Raw genomic sequence first — 17,797 nt, forward strand, 5'->3', positions numbered from 1 at the left:
CCTTGTTGCTAAATGCTTTAATCAACAAACAGATATTAACTTCAATGATTCTTTTAGTCTAGTCATTAAAATTATAACTATCAGATTGCTACTATCTATAATTGTTAGCTTCAATTGGCCAATATAATAATTAGATGTTTCTAATGCTTTCCTTCATGGACACCTTAAAGAATTATTTTTACAAAGTAACCACCTGGATTCATCCACCCGTAACTTTCAACACATGTATGTCAAGTTCATAAATATATATATGGTCTTCGGCAAACACCTCATGTATGGTTTCATCGTTTATCTACCTGACTTCATAGTTAGGGATTTTCTAGCTCAAAAACTAACTTTTCCCTATTCTACAAATGTAACAAGTAATTATCAATATTTATTATAATTTATGTTAATGATATCTTAATAACTGGTAGTGATCAACATGATCTTATTACTTTACTTCATCTTCTTCATCAAGAGTTTCCTATTCGGGATCTTAGCAAGGCTTGTTTTTTTCTTAGCATAGAATTTCTCTCACATTCTAAAGGTTATCTTCTCTCTCAAAACAATTATATTACTGGACTTCTACAATGAGCTAAAATGGATGGTGTATGTCCTATCTCCACACCAATCATTAAAGGTTTCACTGGCCCTTCATCCTCCTCTTCAATGGTTGAACCCAGATCAATATAAACATTGTTGGTGCCCTACAATATGTTGTTAGATCGAAAAGAATTTAGATATCTCCACATTAACATGATATTGTCCACTTTGGGCCTAGACCCTCATGGCTTTGCTCTTAGGCTCTCCCCAAAAGGCCTCATTCCAATGGAGATATCTTTCTCTTATAAACCACCCCAACAATCCCCCCTCAAACAAAGGACCACAGGCTTCCCATGTCCGATCCTCGACCCACCAGGTCTTCCTGCCCCTCGGTCCACCCGACTTACTAGGACTTCCTTGCCTAGCCACAACTAGGACTTCCTGCCTGGTGTCTGGTCCTCTTGATCAGAACATAGGAGCCCCCACTTTCTTTGTTCAAGGTCAATATTGTGCACAGTCGGCGATTAAACCTTCTGGCAATCCGGGCTCTGATATCAATTGTTGGATCGAAAAGAATTTAGATATCTCCATATTAGCATGATGTTGTCCACTTTGGGCCTACACCCTCATGGCTTTGCTCTTGGGCTCTCCCCAAAGGCCTCATTCCAATGAAGATATCTTTCTCTTATAAACCCATGATATTTTTCATGTGTTTTCAATGTGGGACTATATTTGAACCTTGCAACCCCAACATATGTCACCATTATATGACCCGATATTACTTTCGTTGTCAGACGTGTCTGTCAATTTATGCATGCTCCTACTAAACACCATTAGGAAGGTATTAAGAGAATTCTTCGATATCTAAAAGACACTATTCTACATAGTCTTTTTTTATATCGTCAATCTCACGAGAGTTGATTGCCTACATTGATGTATATTAGGATAGATCTCCCAAAGATAGACATTCTACTAGTGGATATGTCATATTTTTTGGGCGAAATTTATTTCCTGACCTTCAAAGAAGCAACTTACAGTCTCTCGCTCAAGTACTGAAGCTGAATATAAAGATATAGCTAACGCGAGATCAGAAATTATTTGACTACAATCTTTTCTTTTGGAATTACATTTTTTCCCAACTACTACGCCCAAAATCTGGTGTGATAATATTAGAGCAACTTATCTTGCGGCAAATCATATTTTTCATCCTCGTACCAAGCATATAGAGATTGATTTTTATTTTGTTCGTGAGCGTATGGCAAGTCGATAACTTTCAGTTTCTTTCATCTCTACTGAAGATCAAATTACTAATATATTTACCAAGTCATTATCCAGACAATATTTCACCAAGTTAGTACTCAAACTCGCACTCTTGTTGAGTTTGTCGAGGATAATGACAATAATAAAAAATAATCTTAAATTAATTTTAATCAATTGAAATTTATTATATTTGACATCACAATCAAAATCAAGATCGACATGAATCAAATAGCAAAAATAATACTTCCAAATTTATTATATTTATTATTATGTTTATAATTGTATATCATATTTAATCTTTTCGTTATTATTTGGACAATTTATATAAAAAAATCTATTGACTTTAATAAATAATAGATCAAAGAATTATTCTCTATTCTATTTCTTTTCTTTATCTATCAGTCTCAATACCAATCACGTATATCATATGCCATATTTTTTGCCACGGATTATGTCTACACTTGCAGGTAACGAAGGCTTCTGTATTCATTAGTTTTAGCTAAACAAGTAAATACTTAACATACAAAATGATTTCTATGAAATAGATTCTTAATGAAGATGAAACACCTCTATTATATAGCTTGGTATTTGACGAAAGAATTGTTAATGATGCTACATCTATCATCCTCTCCAATGCAATTCAGAACTTTGATCTTGTTCACAGCGATGCCATAATCATATTGAAATTTTTGCCAAACTTTGGAAATCTATTTCTCACCAGCACCCTCCCCGTAGCTTTGGAAATCTACTTGACAAAGATTTAGTCAAGTAAAAAAAACAATTTGTTTTGATTTAAGACTTCCATGACTAGAGAAGTATTTTAGAGAATAAATATCAAAGTTAGATAGGCATCTTAAATATTTTTAAATTAAGTGATTTGGTAAATTATTTTTATGCTCTATGTACGAAGCAACTCGTGACTGTCGCCCACGGCCACCACTCGTAATCGCCTGCACGCAGGGCCCACACAAGGTGATCGCGAGCCTACGGCCGCACGTCACACGAGATCCGCTGCCCGCGATCGGGCGCAGGGCCGTCGTCGACAACCTCACATGTGGGTGTGTCACCCCGCAACCGCCGAGGTGTTCACGGCTATGAACACGTTGGGAAAAAAAAATTGAAGAGGAAAAGTTTCCGTCCAATTAAATACATCCGCTTATTAAGTAAATATGAAAAAGAAACAAAACCCAATCTTTCTCACGAAGTAAATAGAAGAAAATTTTCCACATAATTTCTATTCAATCCTTCCAAATAAACAGAGGCTGAATCTTACCCTCGCTTTAGTCGCATTCCTCTGTTTACCACCTCAAATTTTGCCCTCCTCGAGCTCAAGGGAGATCATTAGGGAAGGAGACACAGGTGGGCTAAATAGTATGAAAAATAAAAAGCTTAGCCTTGAACTTCCCCAGAGGACACAAATGCAAAAGAGAATAATAATCTAATTCCTACGTTCCATTTAGTTTTCTATGCAGTTGCTACCAGCAGGAACATAATCCAAAGTATATATACACCAGCGGGACCTCATCGTTAGAGAAAGTTATACCTGCTGCCTATTTAGATTACGTGATGACCGGCAAAATAACAGATAAAAGTCATCGAAATGGAGGAACCTTGTAGCCAAGCTATGGTTCTGCATGAACCAGCATAACTTCTACCGAACAATCATCCATTGCCTCCCTGAAACCCTCGAAAGCAATTTGGGATAAGCCATTTGGGTTAACAAAGCAGGATAGGATGAAATCACTTATTAAATGGAAGATTCCGGAATGCTCCTGGAGCAAATACTGGGAAGGAACCTGCAGCTTGCCCCTTCTCTACCGTGTCCCGATTAGAATTTGATGTTCTCTCAGTTACCGGCCTTGTTCCTGTATGTTCATCACTTCTCTTGGTATCTCTGATGGGCGTATTAATAAGAGGGCCTCCAAAGAAAATAGACTGCCCGGTGTATGTTAATCTCTCTTGTCGAGGGATAGGAGGCATCGCTGAAGCAGACATGTTTGGTCGAGCAGTACTCCCATGTGCACCAGTTTCTGCGAAAGTATTACCAATTGGAAACCGAGACATCCTTGTAGGGGCACCCATAGTACTCTCAATTCTGGCAGTTCCAGATACTGAGACATAGCGACCAGCTTCTTGATCCCAGACAACAGATGCTCTTTTGTTTTCCCTTATTGCTGAGGTGGCAGATTGGAACATTGAGTTGGAATGTTGGGTAGTAGGACGAGGACCTCTTGAAGTAAATGGTGAAGGCCTATTGGGAAGTGTAGGCTTCAAAGGAAGTGCACTGATGGCTGAAGTTTCGTGATTGTGGATTGGACTGCTCAGGCTGCTTGCAGTTTGAGTTCGAGACTCGTAGTCATCCTTGCTATCTTGACTATGTGGATAAGAGTTTCTACGAGGAGACAATTTGAGCTCTGCTCTTGATTCTCTTGTAGCATTGTAATCCATGCTCAAACTACTCCTACCACTTACATCATCACTGGAACTAAAATCAGCATCTGGCAAACGATGAGCATCTATGGGACGCAGGACCGAAGAAGACGCCCTGGCTTTTGCAGCTGCTTTCATGGCCTCATTAGAGTCCAATTTAGCGAGTTTCCAAGCACTAATCTTAACAGCCTTTTTGGACTTGATAGCCTTCTCCACATGCCCAGCTGCATCAGGGTCAACAGTTGATGGTACCATTCCTGGTTCCAAGTGTGGGATAATCTCATCCTGTAACAGAAATTGGCAGTGAATCAAGCACTGAACAAACACAATGTTTTAGGTGGTGCAGCTAGTTTCTATATTGACAAAATATGATGAGGCAATCTCAACAAATTGACATTAGTTATTGAAAAACAAACAATCTGACATTATGGACAAATTTCCCGAAGCAAAGTTTATAGACAGCTAAAATTTTTAATATATGAAGTATGAACCTGTAAGGTACGAACCTGTTGATCAACGAATACCCTAGGAGGAGTGCACCATACACCTTTATATTGAATACTAAGGGAACTTCCAAGACTTATGCCAGTTGTTGCAGAATTAGTTGGAGAATATGGAGCATTAGGTGCTTCCTCATCAGCAGATGGTGGTGCTGCCTCACTCATAGCTCTCATAGCTACGACATACTCATAGGTCGTAATTCCCTGGTAAAAGGGAGGGAAAGGTAAAGCACTTGCAAGAAGAACCTTAATGATTCTTAGTAAAGTATAAGAGGAAACCTTTTTGATCAGGATCATGTGGAAAAAGAAAAGTTCTCCCAATGGTATGCACGCAACAATTGATAGTGCAGTACAAATAGCCTACAAAACAAAGAATATCCCAGACCTCAATACCATTTGGTTAGTTTCCACTAGATTCATTTAGAAAACATAAATATAACATCAGTTCGATATTTTGCAAATGATAAATAAAAGATCTTGAGAAAGCTAGTAGAAAATTAATGCTTCCTGAACTAATTATTTGTCTCAAAATGGATCTAGTTAATTGAGGAACCAGATTATACATATCTCCTAAGAATCATGATCCTGATCAAGGAAGAAATTATTGTATTCTCAATGTCCTGTACCTCTGAATAAAATTGGCCTAACATTTTCTCCTAATCCATTAATTTTCTCCAAAATAACATGAGCAACCTAAGTCCGACAGCATCAGCCTTATTTTAGTAGTCTATTGATCATTCTATGATGTCCAATGTCAGTACAACAACAGACAAGTTTAAAAGTTATTTCAGATGTGATAAGTGCTAACTTTGAACTAGATGATGGAAAGGAGAAGGGCAATCTGAGACAAACAAAAAATGAAAATGATAAATTAAACTATACCAGGATTATGGAAGAAAGAAGATGTATTTACAACTTCATTTGAAAAACAAAGTGGAAGAAACAATGCATAAAGAGTAAAGCGAAGGTTCGAGAGTAGCACTTAACATGAAGATTTTATCTGTATGTTGTTCTGAGCATTTTGTTAAACTTCTCTTCAAGATTCTAAATTTATATTCAGCGTGTTTCTTTCATTCCTCAACTGCTGCAAAATATTGATATTATTTCTGGAATGAGAACACCTAACCAAATGAAGATTCAATCTTCCCAAGTGTTCTTATTACTGCAAATAGCATTTGGATATTGTGGAAGAATAGTAATGATATCCATATTTTAGCAACAAGGACTTTATTGAGATTCAAATGTTATGTTGCAGAGCTATATCTTTGGCAGATAACTACCCTCATCCCATGAAGAGAAACATTTTTTCCTAATTATACAACTCATTCCAGTTCTTTCATCTCGCATAATGTTGCAGACTCATCCCCAATTTTACATACTAACAGTTCCTTTACTAAATATTCTGCATGGATGGGATAGGTTTTGATGTCTGAAGAACAATGGGTACTTGATTTTAGTTGTTCTCCTCATCAACCTCATTGCTGTAAAACGCTGCGGCGACTTGGCTTGAATTTCTTTTGGTTCTGCTCATGATGTCCACGACTAGTAACCATCATGGAAGAAGTTACAATCCCAAGGCATTTAGGCAGCATTATTGTTCATTATAATAAATTAGCAAATCTATTGTCAATCAAAGATTGGTAGTTTACAAATCATATAAAACTGTTGATCATCCCCTTTCTGGCAAGACAGAATAGTGTTTGGTCTACTGGAATTTCCAGTAATGTCAGTTACAGTCTGCAAGTTATTGACTAACCGATATTAGAAAAAGGAAAATAAATCAGGAAGTTTTGGTGCATAATATTAAAAATAATTGGTCAGAATGCAAATGAACAGTTTGTGTGTATTGCCAGAGTTTAGATACTAATCCAACCCTCTAGTAACTAACCAATCAAAACTTATGGGCAGTAACACAAAATATGTGTCATGATGGGGACTATAATTGTTCAGAATCGCATATACAAATTTTGTGTAGTCTGTGATAGAATTGAGCTACTTATCCATCCAATGAGTCAATCACTCTACTAACTTATATGTTATGTACTATAGAATTGAATTACCAAGTAACATCAAAGGAAGCAATAATAAATATAAAAAATTGACCACAACAAGAAATGAAGTGTTCCTATTTTTTGTAATTCTCAAATTTTTTTAAAATTATTTCCATTTTTTGCAATAACCCTCATTGGATTATGATTGGATACTAATATAAAAAAACAATCTGTGACTCAGCAATTTGGTGTATATATTTTTTGTCAAAATGTGGCCCTTCAAATGTTCCTGCACTATCAGCAATTAAGATATTTTCAAGAGTAAATAGAATTTCTATTCATCAAACTCACCACAACAGTTGCAAATGGAGCACGAGAAAACCCATTGCCAAGCTTTTCCTTGATATTGTTCTCCATGCTATCCTTGTTCACAAAGCAAAGTACAAGAACAGCAATGCCGACTCCACATTCAATAGCTAGCTGGTAGGTGACAGAAAACAAGGGGAAGTGTCAAATTTGCTGAACTCCTAGAAATGGTTTTACACGTGAAAATGTTAGTAATTCCAACATTTGCTTCATACCCAAATAAGACTCGTGGCCATGAGAGAGATGAATGTGATGTAATTTTTACGCCCAACACAATTATTAAGCCACTGCCAGAAAATGGAACATAAATGGGAATATCTTAATATTTTGCAAAGAACACGAAAATAATAAGACAAAACACAATTACCCGACAATGGTGATCAAAACTGTCAACACATTTGTCACAACTCCTGCAGTGTTTACTATATTGGCGCACCTGCACAAAGTAGGCCAACATATGATGATGTTTTAAAGATGCTAAAAAATAATAGTAAAGTCAGTTAGGAACGTAGAGCGAAATCAGCCAATAACAATATAGATCACTTTTCAAAATGATATTGCATGACCCTAACATCTGACGTGATCAAGAAAATGTCTTCACACAAAATCCTACAAAATCTGGAACTGACCAGAGTGAGTGGGCGTCCAGTGTCTGACAGTCATAATTAGAAAAGATTGATCTTATCCCATAAACCAAATTCTGACTCATGGCGGCTCAAGCATAATTTTACATTAATTTTACATATTCAGCTTCTCCATGGGAAACCATCATGGAGCTTGAAATACCAGGAAGATCAGAAACGGGAGACATCAGGAAACATCAGAAATATAGTAAAGGAATCTAGTCTAGTCTTACAAGAATATAAGAAATTTAAGGGAGCTTCTGACCCAGCTATGTGAACAGTCTCAAAGAATAGTCTCGACTGCAAGTCATAACACACCTATAGTTCTAGGCCAGCAAATCATTAATTCATGTCAAAAAGCTAATGAGGAGAGTCAGTAATGGATAACATGCTTTTATAACTTTTCCTAAATATTACAAAAGCTAAATTCTGGGGCAAACAGGACTTGAGGATGATGACTTTTCCTATTGCAGTTTCACCATAATAGTGAATGAAGTCTACTATTCTCTATTGAGAAAAGAAAAACAATGTAGTATCGTCTATTTAACAGGAATTTCCCGAACATCAAGATGGATAAGATATGCTTCGTTTGTCAGATCCACATTGAGACAGATAAAATGGCAATTAAGTAACTAGCAACTTGCTGCTGTTGCATATCAGTGTGCAATATTAGTAATTCATATCCCGAAGAATGTGCCTCATAATTAGTCATTTACAATTAAGTCAAATACATCTTCATGTCTGTAAACTGGAAACCAATAACTGGATAATTTGACAGATATATCCTGCATCATTGTATCTAGAATATACCTCAGCATTGCACAGTGTGCAAAACAAAGCATCTTCTCCACCAGTCTGTTCCTCAGTTTCTTCAAGTTTGCGGCAATCATCTTTAACAAACAGTGCAAACATAAGTCCACCAAGGATGCAGCATCTTGTACTTCTCTTTTGTGGGCTCAATGGCATATTTGTAGCTGGATTATCAACAACAGCTGAAGCTTTTCTGCTGGAAGAGTGCCCTAAAGAACTCCTACAAGTTGATGCAGGAGAAGAATGAGCTCCAGGTGCATTATCACCATCAAAAGATAAAGATCCAGGTGGCAGCCCTGCTTTACTATTATTCTGATTTTTGAATCCTTTCTCAAACTTTTCCATTATTCCTGGATCAGCAGGGTTTATGCGGGTACACCGCACATAAAGGACAAACACTACAACAGCCTGAATGAAATAATAGCAAACAAAAGAATTGAAATAGTGAGAAACAAAATTCATATTTATCTAGATTACATTTGATCATTTATTGCTGCTGTTGGGTAGGTTTCGGTCTTACCACTGGTGTGTAAACAGCAATTGCAGTATATTCAAAGATGGGTTTGCCAAGAAAAGGTGCAAAAAATGCATAGAATGCAACTACCAGGAGAAAGAACACTGTTATAGCCACAACCTAAAGAAGGCAGCAAAAGATAAATCAGTGATGGTTGAGTTAATAAATCAAAGAAAAACAATTCATCTAACTTTGGAATTAACACGTATGAGAGTAAATAAATAAAGTTTTGGTTCACCCCTAAAATTTTATGTATTCTTTCCTTGTACTTTAAGAGACAAATATAATACTAAATTATCTTCATAATAGTCTTAGAGCATAAAAGTGAACATTATGTGGATGATTTCACATATCTTGGGAAAAAGTCACCATATAATGATATAAAGATGGAGGCCCAAAATTCTACCACCAAATTAGCATATCCACTTATTTGAAAATTATATGTTATTTAAATAAGTTAGCAAATTAAGTTAACAAGCATTATAATAAATTTTGCTCACAATGTCAGCTATATAAATTAGACATGAATGCTATGAAAATATATGATATGAGACAATTCAAATTTATGAATGTAACAGGAGAAAAGTTTACCGTATCATTAGGTGATTTATAATCACGTTCTTAGTATTGACATGCATCTCCCACATAAGCTCAATATAAATGTAAGTTTAGTGGCAAGTAATCGATAAGAAACTAATAGAATAAATTGATGAGCATTAAAGTCATAAGTGATTATAAAATGGCATGTACAATAGAAGCTTTAATTGATTTGCCAATGCCTCTAGGGCGTAGTACAGACGGTGGGCGCATGACATCTATGGCGTAATGACCACGGGTCGATTCTCAGGAATTGACGACCTGGGGTTTACCCACTATACACCGCTTGTGTACCTGCATGTACCTCTCTTCATATCCGTGGGACCGACACTAGAGGGGCCGCTACGGTAGCGGATCTACCTTTTTATAATTAATTTGCCAATTATAAAATTGATATATTGTATTCTCATTCGTTTTGCTCACCTATCTCTTTTGGCTTCTCTAGGGAAAAAATGATTGGTTGCTAAAGTGACGCATCAGGACAACAGGTTCTTCTAAGAATGCATCATTAAGGGATTTATTGGTCTCATCTAAGGGATTCATTGGTCTCATGTATAAGATGTACGCATAGATTCTCGTGGCTTCCTAGTGAGAGCAACCCACATTTCTACAAGATTGCATTAAATAATGCTTCTAAAAGATTTAATATTAAAATTGATTTCTTCACATGTCTATAAATCTATGTTGTGAGTTAGACTTAGACCATAGCTGTTAAATGTGAGTGAAGCGCTTGCTTAAGCGCGAATCGCAGCGAGGCACAAGCATTGCGCTTCAGACACCTCAGAAGCACACGAGGTCTCTGAAGCACGCGCTTCGCGCAAAAGCGTAGGCGTTCACTTTTGCGTGAAGCGCATAAACTTTCTCTCTTTTTTTTGCTTAAAGTCCTAAACCCTCTTTAAATTGATCATTGGTCTATCTCTCACAGCTAGATCATCTACCTCTCATGCTCACAACGATCATCGATAAGAATCTTCTTTTTTGTAAATTTTTTTAATTTTTTGCATTTTTTCCGACATCGTTGGAAGTGTCACAATGCCCGCGGCATCACGGTTACTATGGACGATTTTTTTTACTATGGACAATCTTATAATTGATTAATTCAATCAACTCCCAATTTAAATGGGAAAGTTCGAATATACTTTTATAATCCTAATTTAATTATCCCAATAAAATATATAAAAAATATATTTCAAATTTTAAAAATTATAATAAATTTATTAATTCATTTATATTTTGATAATTTTATATTTAAAATTAAAATATTCTAATAAATATTATTAATTCATATAAATCAGATTTATATTATGACAATTTTATATTTGAAATTAAAAAATATATAATAAATTTTATTAATTCATATTTTATATTCTGATAATTTTATATTTAAAATTAAAAAATCTAAATTTTTTTATTAATTTATATAAATCAGATTTATATTCTGATAAATTTTTTTATTGTTTTATATTTTTTATTTATTAATTGATTGTTATTGATTGCAGTGGTCTTAATCATGTCAAATACAATAATTTCATCAACTCAAAAGGATATTGCTTGAAATTATACAACATGCTCATATCCTAAAAATTAAAAGATTATCAATTGTATTTTTGGGAGTTAAATAACAAATAGTAGAATTTATCGACATAAGCTAAATTTAGTTAGGGACAATAGAAATGTGAAAGCTTGCCCGAAATGTCCCCAGCATGTTAAAGAAGAAATTAAAGAGTTCATGTAAAAAAAGAGTAATTTGAAGAATTAAATGGAGAATATTCCTCATTTTAATGATATTGATGATTTGGAAGAACATAAAAATGATCTTCAAACTAAAGTGAAAGGGAAACGATCAATATCCAATCCAAGCATCCATCATATGATCAAGGTAAAAAGTGTAAACAAACCGGATCTATTAATCTTTATTTTATGAAAAATATCAATGGTCAAACAAAGACGTGCAAAAAAACAAAGGGCAATTTAAAAATAAAAAGAAGTTCGAGGTATTGCGGTTGAGAAATTCACTAGATGGATGCATGATGCTGGAACTCCTTTCAATATCATTAAATATGATTTTTTTTTAATTCTTGTATTAAAATTATTGGCCAATTTGGATCGGAGATTAAACCTCCATCATATCATGAAGTGAGGGTTAAGTATCTGAAGAAGTTGGCAAATACGAACTCGCTTCTCAAATCCCACCAAGAAGATCATGCTAAGTTTGGGTGCACAAGCATATGCAAATGGATGGACAGATAAAAAGGATAGGCCTCTTATAAATTTTTTTTAATAAATGGTCCTAAAAGAAGTGTTTTTGTTGAATCAGTTGATGTTTCCTAACAAGATGTTTGAGTTACTTTCTAAATTTGTGTATCGCGTTGGAGAAAAGAATGTGGTTCAGATTGTAATAGATAATGCAAGCTACAATGTCGGTAATATTTTAAATTTATGTTACTTTCAATTAAGAATTGGATCATATTTTCAATTTTTTTTTGACTAAATTTACTTTGGTCGTCTTTATGAAATAAATTTCCACACTTGTACTCGACTCCCTATGCAGCTCATTGTTTAGATTTGTTGCTTGAGGATTATTCAAAATTTCTCATCTTAGAAAATTGCATGAATAAGCGTTGATGGTGAATGATTATATTTACAACAAACCACAAGTATTGAAAATGATGAGAGTTTACTGGACAGTAAGAACCGCAATGACACGTTTCGCAACTACTTTTTGACTTTAAAGCAGTTTCACATACAACAAAAAAAATCTGAGAAAGATGTTTACATCTGAAAAGTGAGCAAATAATCGATTTTCTAAATAGGTGGTAGGAAAGCATGTAGTAGAAATGATATTAATGCCTTTGTGTTGAAAAATATATATATATATGATTTTTGCATTAAAAGTTGACGACCCATTGGTGAAAGTTTTACGACTGGTAAACCGTGAAAAAAGGTCCCTGTGGATTATATTTATGAGTGAATGGACAAAGCCAAAGAAGCTATCACTGCGTCATTTAACAATAATGAAGAGAAATATAATAGCATTTTTGAATTCATTGACAAAAGATAGAATGTTCAACTTCATTGACCTTTGCACCCAGCCAAATATTTCTTGAATCTAGAGAGTTTTTACTCAAACTCTGACATAGAAAATGATGCAGAAGTGATGGAGGGTTTGTACAAGTGCATATCTAGATTGGTGAGAGATGAGGATTTATCAGATAAGATCACGAATCAATTGGAAAAATACAAGAAAGCATGACTTTTTGGTTTGTCAATGGCTATCAGACAAAGAACTTCAAAATCACTAGGTAAATTCGTAAATAATATATTATGCAATATCAATATTGGATGATAATAAAGTTAATCTTATATGTTTTTGTGTTTCAAGCTGATTCTAAATTAAAAACATTTGCAATGAAGATTTTGAACCTCACATTGGCAACTAAAATTCAGGTTTAATATGAATATAATTGGCTAATTCATCTAGAACAAATGTGAAAAGATAAAGACTTAGATTTCTTCTTAATGTAAACCTTTGTCGCACTCTCAGTGGCTTCAACACTAGCAACAACTTTATCGTAAATATCTTTTATAGCATCAGTATCTAAACTTATATACTTACTGGGCATTCTTTTCTTAGATTTCTTCTTAATGTAAGCCTAAACTACGGGAAAAAACATTTGTCACAAACTCAGTTGCTTTGACACTAGTAACAACTTTATCATACATATCTTTTATAGCATCAGTATCTTAACTTATATATTTACTAGACATTCTTTTCTTCTCCAAAACTAACCACAATAATTGTCTAGAGACTCCATCCATCATAAGTTTTTATAAATCAACAAAAGTGATATACAAATTCATTTTCACTTCATATTTTCTTATTAGTTGTTTATCAACTACCATCCGTAGTTGATCTTCAAGACATGTAACCAAATTGATTCCCATACATGATTCTCTTATTTCTTTTTCTACTCCTAATAACTCTTCCCAAAATTTGACTCGTCGACTTAATATCTTTATAGTTAAAATATTATTATGTGTAAGGTTTATTCTTGTAGATAGATAGTAAAAATAAATTTACCCATTCTTTGGGCATTTCTTAAATCTCAAAAGTTTATCAACTAACTTAGCTAATCAAATTATATTTCTATGTCCTAAACTCTTTCAACTCCAAATAGAAATATCATTCGAGTATTCACATTCCAAGCTTCTTTCATCGTTCTATTTTCATTGAAATTTCACAGCTAGTTTTTCTAAAAAAGAAATAAGCAGACAAATAAATAATAAACACATGTCTAATCAACAATATTTCTATCAACATAGTTTGTGGCAACATATCTGAATTCAACGCTAACTGACAACCTAATGCAACCCTCTCCCTTTCTCATTTGGGTTTGGGACCAGCCATGTCGAGCTTGGGCATATCTATTGTCAGTAAATAATATAAATTCAAGTTAGATTAATGTTAACGTAAGACATTAGGTTATAGGTAGTAGCATTAGGAGTTCAAGAAAAAAGTATATGTGATTTCTTAACGTGCGTAGATTATATATACCTTTATGTATTGTTTGATGCACATTTACTTGTATTCCATAAGCATGATTTACGTTATTGCATCCTATTTCATCAATGTGTCGGCATAATTACTCTTTTTATTCGGAGATATGTCCTTTATGTATTTGCATCGACAAGACATATTTTGGAACGAAAACGGAGAAAAACAAACATTGGAACAACTTTAGAGAAAAACAAGAAGCATGGGTGTGCCCCTTGGCACGACCATGTTCTTCCACATGGTCGTGTCTCATGAGACACGATTGTGTCTTCCCAGGAGCCAGCCAAAGCCCAAAGGCATGGTCGTGTCTCGCTCCAGGGCCAACACTGAGGTCGTGTCTTTTGACACAACCCGTGCCTCATTTCCAGAGTACCCACGGCTAGGCCATGCCTCATTTCCAGAACATCCCACGAGTAGGTTGTGCCCTAGAGGCATGAGCGTGCCCCCTTTCCCGTGGCTTCCACGCCACGACTGTGTGGCATGAAAAGCAAGGTTTGTGTCCCCTGCTTATAAAAGGAGGAGAAAAGGGTTTTCCCCTTATGGAAACCCACGAGGTCCAAATCTACGGCAGATTCCGGCGATTTATCAACGATCAGAAGCCGAATTCATCATCCCGTCCATCTTTACAAGGATCGGTTCCCGAAAACTCCGATTTCATCCGATTAAGCTTTCTCTTCTCTTCTCTTCTATATTTGAGTTGTAGATTGCTTCCTTTGACATCTTTGGGTTGTAATTCCCTTGTTATGGAGTAGTTCAATAAGTTCTAGGATGTAGGGAGTAATTGTAATGTGATAATGTAAACTCTATGGATTTGCCAATTTCCTAGTCATGTTTATGCCTTATTTTTATTTGATTGAATGTGTGTGTGGTGATTGATTTCTTATATGTATTGTTTAATTGAATAGATGTAAAGATTGTTCTCCGCATAAAGGAGATGCTCTAAATTGTATGGCCAGGCCCTTAGGAATAAAGGATATCCCTTTAACCGGACTTTCTAGAGTATTGCCTTGAAATGGAGATCAATTCTAGGGATTATCTAATTAGAGCTTAATGGGTTTGCCCAATTCCATGTTAGGAAGTGATAATTTAGACTGGGGAGCCCTCATGTGACAGGGGTATCCCTTTAACCGAACTTTGTACGTTATCTCTTCTACTTAATGGCTTTAAAATCCATCAGGATAAACACTCTAATGTAACCGTCACAGAGCTGTATCGATATTTAGTTAGGATCTCTGCAAGAGCATAAACATAGAGGATAAGAGATGAACAATTCATAATACATCAACTAGCATTACAATGAAAATGAAATCCTAGAATTGTTTCCCAACCAACTTTCCAATCTCACATCCTCCATACCTCTGATTTTCAATCTCTCTCTCTCTCTCTTAATCTCCAGTTCTTAAGTTTTCAAACAACATTCGATAGTCTAGATAATTTGTTTCGCAGACTCAGCTAGTGAATAATCGACAGTCCCTGTGAGATCGATATTTTTATTACTTGACAACTCAACCGTACACTTGGGTGAAACAACATTTCCACAATAAGAGAGTGTTTTTGTTATGGTTTGAGTTCTAGGTACAGCCTAAGAAAAGATATGTTCATTTAGGTGTCCACCAGTGCAATTCTTTCCCATTATTATGCTATCGTTGAGATGACAAAGTGCGCATAATATGAACAGAATGTAGCAGATGCAGCTGAGAAATGAATGAAAGACATTAGGCCAGAGAGAAAATCCATCATCTGAGAAAGAAAAGTACAAAGGTAACAATACAAAAAATATGGAATCACTATAAATCATTATCAAGTATTGAACATCTCAAACAGAAACAGTCAAATCTGTTATCAACCTAAACTACTATGAGTTAAACACAAATCACAAAAATGACACTGAGAAGTATACCAATTCAAAGCCATTTAATCACAGACATTCTAGCAAGACTAGGAGTAACTATCTCTATCGTAGAAGGGCTCAGCACGGTTAGCACAGATATAACTTTCTAGTGATCTCAGCGATCTAGTTACCAATTTAATCTTAGGACAAAGTAAAATCCGGATAGACTAAGATAATCAAACGAACGAAAACATATTTTCTTAGAACAGCAAAAAAAAAAAAAATGAATGTAGCGTATTAAGATCAAGGATGACAAAAGAAAACCTAAAAAAAATGACTAACTGAATTTTTCATCCGCTTAAAAAAGTTTTCGAGAACACTCCAACCCTTTCGAAGCCAAATCTTGGATGAAACACAAAAAAAAAAAAGGCAAAGTCGAAACGTGCCGGACTATGAGTGAGGTACCTGAAAGGCGTGAGCAGGAAGCTGCCATCCGTGGCGTCTTACCATGATCGAAGAGACCCAGTGCTTGAGAGACACAGAACTCTCAGATCACCGGCGCATACGCGGCCAACAGGAAATGAGGACGTCGCTTCCCCTCTTTCAGATCACCAGCAGGGGGCGAGAAGATCACCGCCCTCCTACAGAACTTACCGACTCAAAAATGACAAAGGGCGGGCGAAAAGGGTTAGTTCCTTCCACAAAGCCAAACGCTCTGCAGACACTTGGTCGTCCCCGGAAACTGGCAGAAGAGCGAAGCTGGATGAACTAGGGCACCGCCGACGAGGAGAATGGAAAGAAGGAGACAGATGCGATCTGGTTCAGTTTGTAGCCCCGTGACGAGGGGCGCGATGCAGTTTCCGCCTTCTCTCTTTTCTTCAGTGACAACGCGTCGCAAGTGGATTTGGGGTATTAGTGATGTTCACCGTGGACTTGCCCTAGCGCCCTGTTTATCTTTATCCACCCTGACTGGGGTAACGAACGAAGCAAGGATTTGAGGTTTTATTTATTACCGCAGTCCGCAGAGGGAGCGCAAAGTAGTGGGAGGAAACTGAATTAATTTACTAAAATAAATATTAGCCGTAATTTTTAATTAATACTATAACAAACTTATAAGGAATGTATTAACTATTTTTATATATTTATTTATTTATTTATTTTAAAAATACATCTCGCTATTTTATTAAAAATTCATATCCTTTACAAAATAATTTTGGTAAAGTCTAAAATAAATATGTTAATATATTTTTTTTCTTTTTACACTAAAAATAATTTCAATATTTATTAATAATTTCTACAAATATATCAATCAGATATCTAAAAATTTTTCTCATTAATCAATCAGTGATCTAAAGTTCGAAACTCAGCTATGACATATTATTGAAAATTTTTCTATTAATTAATCATAGATCTAAAGTTCGAGACTCAGCTGCGGCTTATTATTAAGAATTTTTCTGATTAATCCATTAAAAATCTAGAGTTCTTTTTAGTCTCACATCTTAGAATTGAAAATATTGCGAGCAGAGAAGCTTCTATAAATACTTTGAGCTGACGATATTAGAAAGCATACTTTTCTCGGCTTTTTGGTTAATATCAAGTATGATATTAAATTATTTTTTTATAAGAGAAAGTCTGTTACAGTAGTTTGCTACTAGGATTCTCAATTTTTTATAAGTACCCCCTAGAGGTATATAAAATTATAAAATATTAGAGTCTTTCTCACTAAAAAAATACAAGTAGGGGCAATACTAAAATTAAAATTATTTTCTATAAGTCAATTCTTTTCCCCTCAGAT

At 35.1% G+C, this 17,797-nt stretch overlaps 1 protein-coding gene across 3 annotated transcripts; it reads right to left on the bottom strand.

Moving 5' to 3' along the window:
* Positions 1–3,216: 3,216 nt before the first annotated feature.
* LOC122042288 (probable protein S-acyltransferase 19) lies at positions 3,217–16,984 on the bottom strand. Of its 3 annotated transcripts, XM_042602321.1 has the most exons (9): positions 16,468–16,982; positions 9,026–9,139; positions 8,506–8,913; positions 7,440–7,508; positions 7,288–7,359; positions 7,058–7,186; positions 4,995–5,075; positions 4,722–4,919; positions 3,217–4,500 (listed from the first exon to the last, which is right to left on the bottom strand). In XM_042602321.1, exons 1-9 carry the CDS (start codon positions 16,510–16,512, stop codon positions 3,526–3,528), a joined length of 2,091 nt encoding a protein of 696 aa, XP_042458255.1. In that variant the 5' UTR covers positions 16,513–16,982; the 3' UTR covers positions 3,217–3,525. The 3 variants fall into 3 exon arrangements, with proteins under 3 accessions (XP_042458255.1, XP_042458254.1, XP_042458256.1); XM_042602320.1 differs by having other exon boundaries at positions 4,722–5,075; positions 16,468–16,984; XM_042602322.1 differs by lacking the exons at positions 4,722–4,919; positions 4,995–5,075 and having other exon boundaries at positions 16,468–16,983.
* Between the last annotated feature and the right edge of the window lie 813 nt (positions 16,985–17,797).

This window comes from Zingiber officinale, chromosome 2A, assembly GCF_018446385.1.
Source record: "Zingiber officinale cultivar Zhangliang chromosome 2A, Zo_v1.1, whole genome shotgun sequence".
Classification (NCBI taxonomy): Eukaryota; Viridiplantae; Streptophyta; class Magnoliopsida; order Zingiberales; family Zingiberaceae; genus Zingiber; species Zingiber officinale.